Source organism: Dipteris shenzhenensis, chromosome 2 (assembly GCF_047967505.1).
Source record: "Dipteris shenzhenensis isolate YYH24624 ecotype China chromosome 2, Dip_SZ_1.0, whole genome shotgun sequence".
NCBI lineage: Eukaryota > Viridiplantae > Streptophyta > Polypodiopsida > Gleicheniales > Dipteridaceae > Dipteris > Dipteris shenzhenensis.
The window spans coordinates 20,401,290-20,418,525 of NC_141597.1; the positions used below are offsets into that span (position 1 = coordinate 20,401,290).

Sequence of the window (17,236 nt, forward strand, 5' to 3'; positions counted from 1 at the left end):
GGTTATGGGACTACTTGGATTAAAAAGGGAGAGTAGCGTAGTTGAGCACCCTTTTTTTGAGTAGATAGTAGGCATTCAAGGGTGTGCATCAAGTTGTGTAATCATAAGTTACGTGTGTAATATTATGATTATGGATCTTGAAAGATTAATCACTAGGATAAGATTTGTGCCAAATTGCTTATTTTGGAGATAGAACGTATTGGATAGTTAAGGGTGTTTACGTACAATAACTATAGGCATCAATGGTTACCATGGTGCATCGAATGCATTTGGGCTGTGGGATGGATGTGGGCAGCTAATCTTACCCGTGTGGGCATGCCCCCGGTGAGGTAGTTTGTAAACACCTTAAAAGCATGTTCACATTGCTGTATTGTTACAACAAAGCACTTCCCCATGATGTAACATTGTTTGGGCGAGAGCAGCCATGCGAGATTTCATTTGTGAATTGTGTGGTGGAGATGTCGGCCGGTGGCATTCCCTATTTGGAGCAAAAAACTGGCATCTGCCAGTGGAATCCATTTTTGCACCTGTATTTTGTAAAAAGGGAAGGTAATAAAGTTGGTTCTTGGCTGGCACTCTTCATCTGGAGGGGGAAAAGTTTGATGGTGCAAGGGAAGTACTTCGTGGGCCTATTGTGTTTACTGCCACATGTCAGGGCCTTGCTACATCTTTGATTCTGGTTGGTTATCTACCCAAGTGCAGGAAAGGGTGTGGTGTGCTGTGGAGGACATGTGGTGTAGTGTTATTGGCTGTGTAAGAAAAGAGGCGCCCAATGTCATTGGCAGCTTGCCACCCCCTCCCCCCCCCCCCTTGTTGCCCAAATACTGATAGAAGGTATTGAGCGTGTAACCTCCAATCAACAATCACATAGTCTAAACCATGTAAGCTCTTTTCATATGCCTATTGTTAGAGGAGGACTTTTTAGGTAGGCAACATAGTGGAACCAAACCCCCTTTCTACCGTCTTGTTGAGCCACGTGGCACACTATAAAAAGCAATCCCAAACCCACATGAGCGAATCCTATATTTGATGTTGCTAGATACTGCCTCCCCGGGTCTAGTTTGTAGTGGCTTGGAATGAGATTTTGTCCGCCTAGCCTAACTGCGTTCACTTCTACTGCCTGCTCGATCCTAGTTTATTATATTTTGGTATGTTACCCACGAGGGCATTGGGCCGCCATGAGACTCATCGTGTGACTGTGCTGTCCCTTTATGATACAAATTACAATGCGTGTTCATAATTAAAGCACGTTACAACTTTTGCAAAAGTTCTATTTCTTGTGCGGTTGACCTTTTCAACTACCAGAATATACACGATGGAGGAGATGGCGGGGGCGGGTGGTGCCACGGTGGAAGGGCAAAGGAGCGTGAGCAGGCGTGGCATGGACGTGGACTGCCACGAGGGCAGGCGCCCCTGTGCCCACGTTGGCAAAAATGGGAAGCCTGACGGAAGCACGTTCTGAGCTTTGGGCGACTGCCGCTAGAGAGTGTCTGTGTCTCTCTCTCAACCCCAAAAAAAAACACACACAGTAATTTCAAAGAAAGGTACAAGAAACAAAAGAAAACCAGTTTTTTGCGATTGTCTCAATGCTCTCTGTCATTTCTGTGTCTGTTTATGTGGATCGATGACATAAAATTCTCTCTGCGCTAGCTTCTACCCATCTCTTTGAGCCTGCAGGATCAATCCACCTTATAATACCCATCCAGTCTTTTGTGTCCGGACAGATCGATCGATCATGATCTTCCGCCGATTGATCAATCATTCTCTGTATTTTCGTCTTCTTCTGCCAATCCATCTTTTGAGAGCGTGTTGTGTGCCCGGTGTGGGTGTGTCATGTGTGAGCCTTGAGCCAATTCAAATTCGGGGAGATCGAACTGGTGCATAATCATCCTACTCTCTCCCTCTCTCTCTCTCTCTCTCTCTCTCTCTCTCTCTCTCTCTGTGTATGTGTGTCTGTGGATCATCTTCCGCCGATTGATCAATCAATCTCTGCGTTTTCATCTTCTGCTTCTGCCACTCCATCTTTCGAGAGTAGGTCGATGGATGATTGTGTGTCCAATACAGAAGCTGGATGTGTATGTGCGCGTGTGCATGTTAAGGTTGCAAATGCAAGCTCTGTGAATGGGCCGAGTCAAATGTCTCAAAGAGTGAGTAGATAAGTCATTCGGGGAGGTCCAACTGGTGCAGAATCATCCCACCAATTTAGTCTGGTCTCCCCCTCTCTCCCTCTTCGTTTCCACGGAAGATCTTCTGTTCTGATTATTTGTGTTTATTTGTGTTAGTGGGTGTTTGACGATCGAGGGTATTCTGCTTGTTTACGTTTGTGGGTGTTTTGCATATTTGCGTTTGTGGGTGTTTGACGATCGAGGGTATCTTGCTTGTTTGAGTTTGTGGGTGTTGTACTGATTGATATGTGATTGTGGGTGTTTGACGATTGTGGGTATCTTGCATGAATGTGCTTGTGGGTGTTTTGCTTATGTGTGCTTGCAGTGCAATTGTGGATGTTCTCTCCTTATATTTGTGTTTTGCTTATTTGAGTTTGTGGATGAGAGTGCAAGGTCTTCGGTTGGGTGAATTGCATATTTGTGGAACGTGTGTGTTTCTGAGCCCAAAATTTTCATGAATTACTGTCCGTGCAGCATCCTGGATCTTGAAAAACAACAACAAGAGCCACCTGATCTCCTTATGGACCCCTTCCCTCTGAAAGACCTTGCTCAAGTCCTCCATACTCCCCGTAAATCTCCTTCTGCCTTTCGTCGTTCTTCTTCTTCCTTCAAACACATGGTCGACCACAAATCCGACCTCGTCTCCTTCCACGTCCATGCTCACCATTTCTCCTTCTCCCCATCCATTCATCTTCCCTCCTGGACATCCATCTTCTCCTCCCTCGCTTCCTTCTCCAGCTCCCATAAGAGCCTCCGCCACTCCTTGTATTGCTTGCTTGCCTTGATGACCTGCATCCTCCTCATCGTCGGCGTCTTCTCCCTCGGCTTGCTCTCCTTCAATCATCGCCCCCTTCGGCATTCCATGGTACATTTCAGGCAATTGCATCAATTTCTATTGTAATCCCGAACCATCGTCGATGAGAATTTGGAGTAATTATGCACTGGAAAGCTTATATAATTTCCGTCAATTCTAGTGTCCTAGCCTGTATGAATTAGGCATCATTAACGCCAAGAAGAATTCCGAGCCCTTATTGGAATTTGGTACTATACTTGCTTAATTCGAGTTGCCGATAGGAAAGGGCGGGATAGCTACCGTTCATTCCAATCTTTGGGATCTTCGCAGCCGACCTTTGCAGGCGGACTGCGTCAACAGTAGTCCGGCCTGCGCCCTTTGTTTCACGGTTGTAGGAAGCCTAAGATTGAGCACACTGCACTAATCCATCCGCTCTGCATAATTCTTCAGGTGCTGGCTCGGCAATGGAATCAAGAGAATCTGGTTCTTCATCAAAGGGATCAAGAAAATTCGGTTTTAATGGATGCGTTCGAGGCACCGCCCGATGGGCTTGGTTCTCTGCATAATTCAATCAAAAGGGAGGAAGAAGGCGATCGTCAATTGCAGGTGAATGCCTTAAAAAACTGGATCACGAAATCAATATAGAGATCCACAAATCAATCAATCTGCAGCAGCTATTGAACTGAATGCAACTCATGGTGAGATGATTTTAGGCGCTGGATGAAGCGGACGGTGAACTGTGGGCGAAGCCAGAAAGCGAAGGCTTTCAACAGTGCATTGAGCATCCCCAAAATTACTCGCGTGAGTGATGATTGATGTAAACTCGTACTTGGTCGGCGAGGAAGATTAAGAGCCTACGACATTGTATATTTTCGTCTGACAAGCATTGGCTTCGATTTGCCGCAGGTCCGAAAGACAATCCAAATGGATACATCAAAGTCAACGCGAATGGTGGTCTGAATCAAATGCGAGATGGGGTACGGATTGCTTTCTACGTATCATGATTCATTCATCATCATAATGACTGTCTCCCCTTCCGCGCTCTCCTCTCACATTTACGTGCTGCTCTGCAGATATGTGACATGGTTGCCATCGCAAGAATCATGAACGCTGCCCTTCTTATTCCGTCTCTGGATCACTCGTCTTTCTGGGCCGACTCAAGGTATTTCGCTAATCTTCAATGGCCTTGTATTGGCTGTCGTTTCGTCACACACTTTTCACCGTTGTACTAAGACGCCCACCTCATTTCTTCATTGCTGCAGTGAGTTTGGCGACATTTTCGACGTGAAGCATTTCATTACGGTGCTGCAAGATGACCTCCAAATTCTTGAGAAGGTACCTTCAGACCTCAAAAAAATCCAGCCATTGAGAAAGGCGCCCGTGTCGTGGTCTAAGGTGAGTTTTTTTCCATCTCTTTTATCTATTTCCTCTCTAGCTGAATTCCGTCTGTTGTTGCTCGTAATTACAGATGCTGATGGAACCGCTTTGCTTCATTCAGGGATCTTATTACAAGAACGAGATTCTTCCTGTGCTAAAAAAGCACAAGATCATCCACTTTACGCATTCTGATTCTCGACTCGCCAACAATGGTCTTCCTGACCACATCCAACAACTCCGTTGCCGAGCCTGCTATAGAGCCTTGAAATATGCAGAGCCTATCCGGGAATTGGGACAGACATTAATCGATCGGATGAGCACGGACAAACATTACATCGCTTTACATCTGAGGTATTCTTCTCGTTGCGATGTAAAATGAAGCTAATTGTCGTAGTCCTACGCACCTTCTCATCTCTTGTTTTGCAACGCAGATACGAGAAGGATATGCTAGCTTTCACTGGGTGTACTCACGGCCTTACCTCTACCGAAGCCGAGGAGCTCAGGCGAATGCGCTACACCGTGAAGCACTGGAAAGAAAAAGAAATCGATGGTGAGGAGAGGCGCAGGCAAGGGGGATGTCCTCTGACTCCTCGGGAGACAGCGCTTCTGTTGAAAGGGTTGGGCTATCCTTCTTCCACAAGGATCTACATAGCTGCTGGCGAAATTTACGGCAATGGAAGTATGGATGCTTTGAGAAGTGAATTCCCAAACGTGTTCTCTCACTCGACTCTAGCCACCGAGGCGGAGCTCGCAACATTTCGAAGCCACCAAAATAGGCTGGCCGCATTGGACCATATTGTAGCACTGGAGAGTGATGTGTTTGTGTACACTTACGATGGAAACATGGCAAAGGCTGTGCAAGGGCATCGACGGTTTGAGGGTTATCAAAAAACCATAAGCCCTGACAGGTGCATATCCGTGCTAGTATGCTTTAACTAGCCTCAAGCTTTCCACTTCTTGATGTTTGCATTTGCAAAACGATCACGTACTTGCTCAGCTAATGGATAGTCAATACACCCACGCGTTAGATCTGTTAATGTACAGGATGACACTCAAGGTAACGATGTCCATTCTCATTGCCAAACTATTTTCTTTGCCAGGGAGGAGCTTGTGGACTTGGTGGACGACCTGGATGCGGGAATACTGACCTGGGAGAATTTCACGGCTAGTGTGAAAGACCTGCACAAGGGAAGGATTGGCGGTCCTGATTACAGGGAACGAGGAGGGTCTCCCAAGCTACAGGAGAACTTCTACGCAAATCCTCTGCCAGGTTGCATCTGTGAGACGAAGCAGCAGCAGTAGCAGCAGCTAGCAGGAGCAGCAGGAGTCAAGGAGAAGTTTGCTCAAATTCGAAAACTAATTACATGAGAGGATTTGGGAAATACAATACTACATGATTCGGAATGAGCAGGCTCGGAATGAAGTAGCATTCAAAGAAGCCTAGAAGAAGGCAAGGAGGCGAGCTTGGAGGGTGAGAACTGAAGCACCTCACAGAGGACATATATGTCACCTGCATCCTGTTGGAAGTTGGCTGTCAAGCTATTCACGGGTGCAAATGGAAAGTGCATAAATGGATGCATTGGGAGAGTGCACCTATGTGTGTATATAGTGCAACTGCGGAGCTGTGGTCTAGCACGTTTTACTGGCTGACAGATAATTGTCATCCATGCATGCAAAACAGCTGCCTGAAAGCACAAAGAGAAGAATATAGATCAGAGAGAAGCTGCAGAGAACACACAGAGAGAAGAGTAAACAAGCTGCAAAATATGACAGAATATATGGACTGATTAGAGGTCACTAGAAGTTGCCAAGGGTGTCACTTAATTGTGCCTTCCAGTTCCCATCAGACCATGTATTCTGCCATGGTATTCTTTCCCACTGGCATTTCCATGCCCAGTGAATCACCAAGCTTATGCTCTCGCTATGAACCATCTCTTTTGTTTTACCACTTCATGAGCCAATATTGGCTCGCATGTTTTTTTTTCTAAGATCTGTTCTTGCCTTTTGGCTCTTAATTACGACTTTTAAATGGACTTAGAGGGTGTAAATCGTTGGCAAAGCCCCCGTAAACTCTGTTCTCTTTCGCACTCACTACTATCCGAGTATGATCACCTAGTGTGCAACTCACTCTCATACACTGTTACATCTTAATATGCACGCCAATGTACAACACAGACAATAGCTCTAGAGTTCACCTAATTGACGAGATTGCCTCTTAGCAAATGATGAAACTTGTGTTTGTTACCCTGCAATCTTTTCGAATCTTACCATGGAAAACTCAAAGAGCTCAAATGATTCCATAACCAAACTAAGCATTCATGTGTGAATTACTCTGTCTCCCCTGCGCTTTACACTAGAAATCGTGTAGAAGACGATCGATTGAGCTACCACAACTCTGTTAGGCATGGCATGAGAAGCTATTGGTGCATATCCTTCACCAAATTGTTATGCCCTGATGGCAATTGACCTTTGGATTTGCTTGTTCTATCTAGAAGCTAACTCCTAGATGTTGAGTTCAACTTTGTATCTTACTTTTCTTGCGTTAAACATGTTTCGTTTCATCCTTCTCCTGTAGCTTTTCTGCCAATGTGACGTGCCTTTTTCTAGGATGGATTTCAATCTCATTCTAATTTGGGCTGCTTTGTAGACCAGCATTGATTTTTGGTAAATCATCGTGCTCCTTTATGATCCCACAATATTCTAGATAGAAGCTCAATACTACGTGACTCGCAAGAGAGAGAGAAACACGATGCGTTGCTGGCACACAAAAATATTGATCTCAAGATTGTTGCAAAGAATCACTGGAAATTGTTCATGTAGAAAACAGGCTGAATCGGGTAGGAATCTGAATGGGAAACGCTTCTGGTTGATGGTAGGGCTTGCAGCTAGCACAATTTGATCTTCGACGATTATAGATGGACTCTTGGTGTGTGAAAGAATTATCGCCCCCGAGTGAAATCGATGATGAAAGACGCGGCTTTTCTCGTAAGAACACATCGTCATGGCACTAGAATTGCAAAGGAATTACCTCATGGCACTAGAATTGAGAAGGTAAGAGAGAGATAAACCTCAACAAGTTGAATTTCATTCATGTGGCCTTCTAGAAGGTTTTAATGTTGTATAGAGAAGTGAATGGTCTGACCACTATATGTAATTTGTTCCTGCATTATGTTCATAATTTTTTCTATTTGTCCAAATTTGATCTATCACTGAGCCGTACATTGTCGTTGTTGGGTGAATTTTTTTTGGGTCATGAATTCTGTGATTGATGATGTTGTTGTGCGAATGTTGAGGTCTATGTTGAAGTCTCCGACCACGTATGTATCGATAGTATCCAATATTTTGGAAATTATATATTGAAGTGTTGTTTGAAATAGTGTTGCCTTAGTTGTCGTTGACTTGTAAATGTTAAGTATAGCAATTGGGGCATGTTGTTCGTGCTCGTGGATTGTTCGCAAGGCTTCGATCTCATTGTAATTGTCATGTTCAGTGTGTAATAGTTTTTTTTGTTTTCGTAGAATGTTTTTTGCGGGGGAATTTCAAAATTGTATTAAAAGAACAAAGAACTGTACATGAAGTTTTTGTAGAGTGTTGCAATTCCATTATTGCTATTCCTACATACTACATTGAAACCTGGTAGATGTAGCTTATGGTTGTCGTTTTCATGCGTTTCTTGTAGGTAGAGGAATCTTGCGCTCAATATGCTTTTGGTGTTTACGATATCTTCTCTGTACTTTTTGAAGGACTTTGTGTTTAGGGATTGTATGTTATGGCATTTGTTTGCATCGATTGATAGGTCAAGGTGAGTTGTTGTCCATGTGCAATGTGTTCGCAGTCTCGTGATTTCTTGAATTACAGTATTGTCGACCTTAATTTGCTTAGACTCTATGTTATTGAGCAAGTATAAATTAGTAGGGTCTCTTATTCTAGAGAGTGCTGTGTAGATGAGTCCGTGTGCTTTGATGTTTGACGGATCGAATGCTAGTTTGTCCAGGGAAAGCCCTTATGCTCAATGTATCGTTCTTGCTGCAGTAGGCTGTACAAGGAATTGAGTTCGTGTTACAGTGTTGAGGTGGTTTTTCCCAATTTGAAAATCTTTGGTTACTGGCAGGATTGGTGTCCGACTTCTTGGTATTGTTTGGTTGTACAAGTGGTTTTATTGTGTACACATTTTTTGGCAGTTTTGATGTCGATGGATTCAATCCACATTATATTGTTGTTACTTTTGCATACATTTGCTGTCCTAAGCGTCCCATTGGCCCCATTCACAAGTTCGTCTTCTATGTTGAGATTGCCTAAGCATATCTCCACGAGCATACCCTCCTTCAAGTTAAGTTCAGAATGTAGGCCAGCTATTGTTTTTGGGTCTGTTGGAATCTTCATTATTTTGGTGCAAGTCTTATGCCTTGTGTCCTTTGCCCTTATTGTGTGTGCTGCTTTAGAATCGAGAAGTTGGAACACTTCATTGTTGTGCTTATCCTTTGATTCGTTGGTGTAGAAGAGGTGTGGTATCATATGTTTTGGCATTGGTACCCTTTTGTATTTCTTGTTAAGGTATACGATGTCATCGTTTGTGTGTTGCCCAGTTCAAATTCAGCTCAATATTTGAAGGTAGTGACTGTCTTTTTGATGCATCGGTTCTATAAGTTCATAATATTTGAAGCTGTTTTTCTAGACTGATGGCAAAATTGTTGTGTTGGTGGGCTTATTAGAGAAACTCCATGCATCCTTTGTAGGACTCGCCTGGCATAGGTCCCCATACACAATAGCATGTCAACTCCTCCAAACGGCTCCAAGTGATCGTGTTTTATCTGGTCACACATGTGCATGTCTACAGTTACAAATGTGTTTTGACCAATCAGGGAGACCTCATTGAAAACGATGAGCTCGACGTTTTGGTATAGTGAGGGTATAGTGCTGAGAGTTGTTGTAACTTCTCTACAAACAAGCTAGTGTATGTCGATGTCAGGAGCGGCAAGTGTAATGCAAAGTGAATGGTTGCACCACCTATGATGAACACTACTCTGCCTGTATATGCTAATAGTAGGACCCTTGGTAGCTCAGTGTATGATGTTTGCTTATGACTGTAATGCCTTAGAAGTGCTTGAACTCTAAGAAGCAATGTGAATGTCTTTCCAGTCCTTGCATTGCCCGTTAGGAATAAGTTTATGTGCAGATGGCTTTGTATTCATTTTTTTAGCATTACATCCTCCTGTAGAAGTCTTTGCTCTTTTGTTAGTTGCCTGAGTTTGTAGTGAAACTCTTCTTTTGGCATTGCTTTGTATGTGAAGTTGGTCGACAAGTTGATTTTATTTTTTTGTGTCGGAGATCAAGATCTTTACTGAGGTCAAAGCCCTCATGAACTTTCGCATTGTCTGAGTCGCTTGATGAAGTAGCGAGGGGGCTATTGATCCTTCCATTAACAATTTCTTCGGCCAAAAAATTATTGTACGGCTTTCTATTCTGTTCTATTATTTCTTCATTTGCTTTGAACATGTCGTGCCAAGTTGGGAAAATGTTGTCACCTCAAGAAGATGTTCATTTCTAATGAATGGTAAGTACAGGAGACATAGTTCCTGATAATGGTTTTTAGGATCTTTTGTGACATTGTAATTGTTAAATTGTATTATCTTTGCACATTTTTCTTGCATTCCATTTTTTCATCAGTGTTGTAGTTAGTCGTGAAATCAGCTAGGCATAGATGTTGCCATGTAGTTGCTACATTTGCAGTATTTTTTGATTTCGTCTTCGAAAAAAACATGTGTACTGTTTGTGTACATTGTCTCTAATTGGTGGCAGTGTTTTAGCAACAGTGTACCATCCTCAGGAGGACTCATATTTATGTATGTGAAGTTCCTTGTACTACTTCTTAGAGGTAAAGATAATGCATTGTACACAGCTTGTTGTGAACGGATATATTGCGTGTTAAGTATGGCGTTTTCGACCTTCTGCTACTGGAGCTTGTGTAGCTATGCATGTTGTCATTGCCTCCTTGTTTGCTTGTGTTGTTTCCTTATCTGCTTTAATGATGTACGATGTACAATATGTTGTTGCACCGTGCGAGTTCATCACATATTGTATATCTATGTTTGCGCTCCAGAGTTCGCTTATACTGGGGTTGAAATTGTTTGTGGATACATCCTTGGGTTGCCTTTGTAGCAGTAACATTGGTTGTGCGACTCTTGCTCGAAGGCATTGAATGTTCTTGTAATCACTCTTTGTCCATGTTACTTTGTCACAGAACATGAAGAGTTGATCAAGAGACCTCCACACCTCTGCCTTCACATTTCGTGCTTCCCCATCTGCCTCATGATCTTTCATAGCATTATGGACTTGCTTCCACAATCCATAATCAATCTTTGAAACTGTTCTACCTTGCCTTACTTGCTTACTGTGTTTGGGTCGAGAAAACAATCTTCTTGCCTTAACACCACCAATAGAGGGCTTGGTTGGTACCTCCTTGCCATTGGTAGACTTTTTAAAATCCTTTGTGATTTGAACATCTCCTCCATGCAGACCTATATCGGATAACACTTTTTCCAATGCTTGAAGAGCATCCTTTCTATTTTTTTCGGGGCGGAGTTTCCAAGCAAATCCAATATATAAAAATGCCAATTTCTCAATAATTCGACATAGACCATGTAATGTGCAGATGTGAACATTACATAGTGGAATGTCCAGAATGGCCTTGAAGTCAGGGTCAACTTTATCTCTATTAGGTGCTCTCTTCCACCATTTGGAATCCATTACTTGAGCTAATTCTTTGCAGTAAAGACAAGGAGACTTTGAGTTGCCTCCTTTACTAACGTTATACATGCAGTTAAGTGTTTTAAGATCCCCGGCCATGTGCCACTCTACTTGAAAATCACCTTTTCTTGCAACATGGAGATTCTCGCCTTGCACTTGTCTTTTGATTATTCTTGGTATTTCCGTGTGGTGAAACGCCCAATCTAGTGTTTCATGGTCTTCTGTCTTCACCTGCCAGATTATAGAAAACAAAAGTCTTACTATAACAGATTTGAAAACAATGACCAAAATCAAGTACAAAACAAAAAATGATCATACCTGGAACGAGCCTAACCACCATACGTGTTTCTCCGACTGCACACTAAAATACTTCGTACTCGCTTCAGTCAATGATGTATCAATTGCTCGATTCATCAATGTAATAGTAACTCTTTCCATTTTCTTTTCCTTTACAACCTCACACTCATCCAGTTTGATAACAATTTTCAAAATGCCTTTGCACTCCTCAAATGTTATTCCATAAAACTTGACCATTCTTCTTTGAAGTTGTTGTAGATCTACAAATATATTGTTCCAAGGATCATACACAGTGGTTCCTTTACCACCATGAAATATTTCTTCAATATGGATATATTGCCCAATAAATTCATCTATACTTTCATTCAAATGACCTCTTATCCTCCACACGGTTGCTGGATTTGGAAGTAAAACTCGTTTAATCCTTTGATCTTTCAAAGTTGAGGATATCGCATGGAAAATCGAACTATATCCCTTCCTGCTAACTCCACTAACATCAAGAGCCTCTTGGATTGTAGTGCCATCAACTTGATTATTGAATACAAAGTCCTCTACAACATTACATTTGACTGTTTTGTATTTTTTTTCCTCAATCAAACCTTTTGCTACACCACAAGAAAGCAATCCTTTCATTTGTTTAATAGGAACAAGGTTCGGATCCATATTTTCTTTTGCAGGCTCCAATAATTTTCTATAGTAACAACACAATATGCCTATATCATTCAGCACCTCCATTCTTGTTTTGCGGTAAGGGACGAAATAGATATAGTCATTTAAGAGCCTTTTTGAGTATACAAAATGATAAATTTCAATCTAACCTTGCTTCCTGAATTCGTACTTTGAGGAGGCAATTAAACATTTTGGGAAGTCAATGAAAGACGCGTGGACAGCCTGCAATATAACTCACTACATGGTAAGGTTCTGTCTTCTTCTTTTACTTAAGTGTGATCCTCTTTTTTTTATTACTTACTATGCATTCTTATGTCTTACAACATATCATCTACAACCACCTTCCCTATTTTGTCAAAAAGTATGGATGCCCAGCAATTTGGTCTACCTCAGGCATGGAGAAGTCTCACTACATGGCACGTAATGCATTTTTCAGACACACACAACACTATGGAGTCAGTAGCAGCAGAAAAGTCCAACTTCCTCTTGAAAGGAGGGGCCTGGGAGTCAACTGTTCCAAAGCAAAAACATTTCTCATCATCAAGGAAGAATTCCACAAGGCCAAAGATAGCAAAACAATGAGGAAGAAGTGAGAACCAAAAGAGACATAGGAATTTGCAGGAAAACGTGATGTAGGACCATTTGGAAAATATAAAGCACTCTCCTCGCATTTTGTTGCAAATTCTCCAGTTCTGTTGATATCCATGTCAAATCAAACACTAGTTTCATCTCATTGATTCCTGGACAGTATGAGTTGATATGCAAGAGAAAGGCTGGAGCTGAGTGAAGCTTTTCATGAGGAATGTGTCAACAACAGGAATTTGCAGCACAATGCGATATGGGCTATCTAGAGATTTATAAAGCACTCTCCTCACATTTTGTTGCAAAATTCTAGGTTCTATTCATATCCATCTCTAATCAAATTCCTGGGTGATTTACCACATTCTTGGACAGTATCAATTGAATATGTAACAAGAAGGGTGGAGCTGAGTGAAGACATTTGGACATCAAGAATCCAATGGATGGAAGAAATATATGTCAAAAAACATTGAAAAGAATCTAGAATTCTGACCTTTTTTTTCCTTCTCCATGCTGTTGGAGTTGCACTGGTGAATCTCCTGCTCTTTCCCTAACTTGAACTTTGCACTCTAGGTAACCTGGAGATCTGGCAGTGGTAGTAGTCTTCAGGCAGGTTGCAGTCTGGATGGAGTGTGCTAGGTAGGAAGGGATCAGAGAGAGAAGGAAAAGGAAGATGCGAGGGTCCTGGCAGGGATGAAAGATTGGGAGGCAGGGGAGGGAAGAGTGGTTGTGGAATTGATTAGGAAATCATGAATGGCACAAGTTCCAAGGCATAAAGTGTACCTTTCACATGTGCCAAATTTCAAACTCCAAGAGATCTGGGTCCCATCCACACGTGTGAAAAACGACGACATTCCACATGTGTGGGATTTAGTAGCTGCCTTGTTTGTATTTTGCACTTATCTTTTCCCTCCTGTCTAATCTATCCTGTCTCAGCCCTCTTGCCCTCCAGTCTCAGCTCTCTTGCCTCCCTACCTCCCTACTCTGCAACATCAGCATCCTGACCAGCAGCACAGGTTCATCCCCAGCACAGGCTACTCATTAGCAGCACAGCACACCCACAGATAGATTTCAGGTCAGTATTAATGGGTTCATCCCTCAGTCTCTGCAATCTTCTTGCCTACCATAGAAACAATCCATCCTGCATGGAAATGCATAGACTCAGTTATGGTTTCTTCCTTCAGTCTGTGCACACTTCTTGCCTTCCATAGACTCAATCCATCCTGCATGGACATGCAAACACCTTCAAATGACTGAAGGCGTATTCCAGCATGTTGCCTCATGAATTTGCAGGAAAACGTGAGGAGAAGGCCTTAGGAATTTCAAACAGCCGAAATCGCGTTTTGTTGCGAATATTGAAATGTTGCCTCATCCACCCCTGTCATTCTGGTTTTGTGACTTCCATAGTTGTCCATGGCTGTACTCTTCTTGCATAAACTCCATTCATATTGTATTTAGTTGTAAAGACAGAGAAATCACTGTAGGAATGCACCAGCATGTCAGTTCAGGTATTTGCAGGAAAACGCGATTTCGACGTGTTAGGAATTTCAAACTCTCCATATCGCGTTTTATTGCAAAATTTTCAATGTTGCTTCATCCAGCCCTGTGATTGTCTTTTTGTGTCATACCATGTTCTCCATGGCTATAATCTCTTTCCATTGCTTTGTATGCAGTTTGTCAGAGTGATGGCAAGAACCAAGTCAACTGCAAGGAAAGCTGGCAAAGGGCCAGGGATTGCAGCAACAGCAGCTGGGGTAGGTACCAAGAAATTTAGTGTGCCTCCAAAGGGAAGAGCTGCACATGGCAGGAAGGGTAAGCCAATGAGCCTGCTCCAGTAAAAGGCCAAGAGATTGAATCATGGTGCAGGTGTGCTAAGGGAGATCAGGAAGCAACAGAAAGCTATAGGCTTTGCAATCCCCAAGGCACCTTTTCAAAGACTGGTGAAAGAAGTTGGCACCTTGGGTTCAGGTGGAACAGGACTGCCATTCTTTCCTTACAGGAAATGGCAGAGGATTACTTTTGAAGATGCAATGCTGGTAGCAGCCCATGCTCACAGGGTGACTGTGATGGCCAAAGACTTCAACACTTTGTCCAGAGTGAGATGGAGGTATGACAAGCTTGTTCATCCTGTGGAATGGCAGGACATAAAGATGAGAGACATCTTATTAATTCCACCTACAAGGAAGTTGAAGGTAGATGAGGTTAAGGTTGTTGAAGTAACCCACTAAGGATGATGGTGCAACCTAGGGGCTACTCTATGGCACTATGGCAGTAATCTTTGTAGTTACTATCAAACGGTATATCGTTCAGCATGAGGTGGACATTGCCACTCCTACTTCTCTCGAAGAAACCATCAACATCGCCTTGCTGCTAATGAGGAGTCACTGAAGCAGCAAATAAAAGAAACAAAATCTGTTAATAGATGTGGAGACTGGAAAGAGGGAGCTGCAAATACACAGAAGGTTGCAGGAGCTGGGCCCTAATATAGTTGTCCATATTGAGGATGAATTTTCAGTAAATGATTTTGACTTGACAAAACCATGCTTGGCAGCATTGGCTCATAAGAATGAGTATTGCTCAGATACTGTCATTCTTGCAATGCTCTAGTAAGTGTCTATTATTTTACATTTTTTGCAAAACAATCCTCCTTGTACCTCCTTTATACCCTACCCTAATTATTTTTTGGTCCTATGCAGCATGATGAGAAGCTGGGTTCACCCCTCTGTACAGCATACAGTCCATATTATTGATCCTGCCATTTCTTCTAAGTTAAGAGATGCAAAGGAAACTCCCATTGGTATTTCCAACTGGTTCAGACACTGCAATTTTGAAGTTATGGATGTTTTGCTACTTCCATACCATAACAAGTATGTGGGTGACTGCTTCTTTTGAGTTTCTTCTCTAAGATTGAGAACTCTTGTAGCCTTTGATTTCTTAATGCTTTTTCCTTACGCAGTGACCACTGGAGTTTTGTTTCTATTGACATCCAGCAGAAGCAGTGCTTTATATTCAACTCTCTTAAAAACACACACAGAGAGCTGAAATTGTAAGTGGTGTGTGTGCTTTTTGAACTTAAAACTTCATTATTTTGATATCATACTAACTAAATTATGTGTATTGCAGTTGTATTAGAAGGCTTCTAGATGCATTGGATCATTGTCCTCCTAATGTCTCTCTTTTGGATTCAATAGAGCTAATAAATCTAGAGGTAAAAAGTCATTCCCTCTACTGATGTCTATTTCATGCTATGCCTTTGAACTTATTGAATAATTTTGTTTTGTTCAGATGTTAACAGTTTCTAACATATCTTTCCAACTGTACAGACACCATAATAAGATGATTCAAGTAGCTGCGGATGGAGAGTGCTGATCAGTGCCAAATATCTACTTTCAAGCTATTTTGAGAAAGAACAGCCAGACCTTGTAAGAAAAAATAATTTTCATTTAGCTTGAAGATAATTGATAGTGATACAAAGTGTTCTAAATCATCATATGCCATTGCAGATGAAAGAAAGTTGGGTGAGAGCTCTAAAGTACGAGAAGGTGTCATACACCTTGATGCCACAGATGAAGCTGATGTGGTGCCATAGGAACAAGGACCTAGTGTTGATGAGGAGAAGCCACAGGAACAAGGACCTGCTGCTGATGTTGTTGAGGAGAAGATGGAGCAGCAGCAAACAGATGCTCCTGGGGCAGTAGAGGAGACAATGGAGCAGCACCAACATACTGTACAAGACAAGATGGAGCAGCAGAAAACAGATTCCCCAAAAAATGATGATAGGGAGAGCTTGGACCATGTAGAGCAGCCTCTAGATCAAGCTGTAGACAAATAGAAAATGGTTGTCAAGAATATGTTCTGCATGTACAACTAAACACTTCTGTATAAAATTTTACTTGATTGAATACAAAACCTTTGTTTATGGAGTCTGTGTTATCTCAATTTTCAAATTTTCAATGTCTTTGCATTTTATTGAGCTCTCTCTTCTTTTGAGCACCTGCAAAAAAGCAATATGAATCAATAGGGTAAAGTAAACTAATAGCAGTGCTTAATGAGACTAGGATAAATCAGATGGTGTACCCTTTTATTGTTGTAGATAAATAAAAAGTCATTTGAAATAGAACCTTCTGTCTCAAAGAGAATGTCATTGCGCAATTGAGCTAGGGAGCAACATTCTCTTAATGAGATATTGACTAGCACATCACCATTCTCAACAACATCAATATCAAGAATTTTATTTTCTGCACCAAAAGAATCTTCATCTTGATCCATTGGGACTAGTTTTGTGCCTAGCATTCGACTGCGCTTATAATAAAAAGAAAAAATAAAATTTTGTGATGCAACCATGTACTTCAGTTGCATAGAAGGTTGGACAACCTCACAAAACACTGAACTACATGTCTTCTTATCCAACCTTTATCCAAAAATTGTGGCATGCATGCCGAACTTGTTGCTTTAACTGTGAACATTGTTTTTGAAACCTTCACTGGAAAGGTATTAAACAAGTCCACAAAAACTGTGAGAGGCATGCATAAAGAAATTTTTATTATCCTTGTGGCAATATTGGGCCTCAGAGCTTTCTGTACTTCTTTGAAAAGCTTGGCCCTATATG

General features: G+C 42.0%; 1 protein-coding gene across 1 annotated transcript; it reads left to right on the forward strand.

The window, feature by feature from the left end:
- The first annotated feature begins 2,039 nt into the window (after positions 1–2,039).
- LOC147904459 (O-fucosyltransferase 19-like) lies at positions 2,040–6,213 on the forward strand. Its single transcript, XM_087391496.1, has 12 exons — positions 2,040–2,147; positions 2,283–2,348; positions 2,491–2,558; positions 2,640–3,030; positions 3,409–3,564; positions 3,672–3,759; positions 3,865–3,935; positions 4,032–4,120; positions 4,221–4,353; positions 4,457–4,686; positions 4,767–5,243; positions 5,436–6,213. The coding sequence occupies exons 1-12, from the start codon at positions 2,040–2,042 to the stop codon at positions 5,635–5,637; spliced, it is 2,079 nt and encodes a 692-aa protein (XP_087247622.1). The 3' UTR covers positions 5,638–6,213.
- Positions 6,214–17,236: the final 11,023 nt, after the last annotated feature.

Coding starts and splice junctions, on each gene's coding strand:
- LOC147904459 (XM_087391496.1), top strand. CDS start 2,040: ATGGATGATTGTGTGTCCAATACAGAAGCTGGATGTGTATGTGCGCGT. Junction 3,760..3,864: donor GCATCCCCAAAATTACTCGC/GTGAGTGATGAT, acceptor GATTTGCCGCAG/GTCCGAAAGACAATCCAAAT. Junction 4,121..4,220: donor TCTTTCTGGGCCGACTCAAG/GTATTTCGCTAA, acceptor TCATTGCTGCAG/TGAGTTTGGCGACATTTTCG.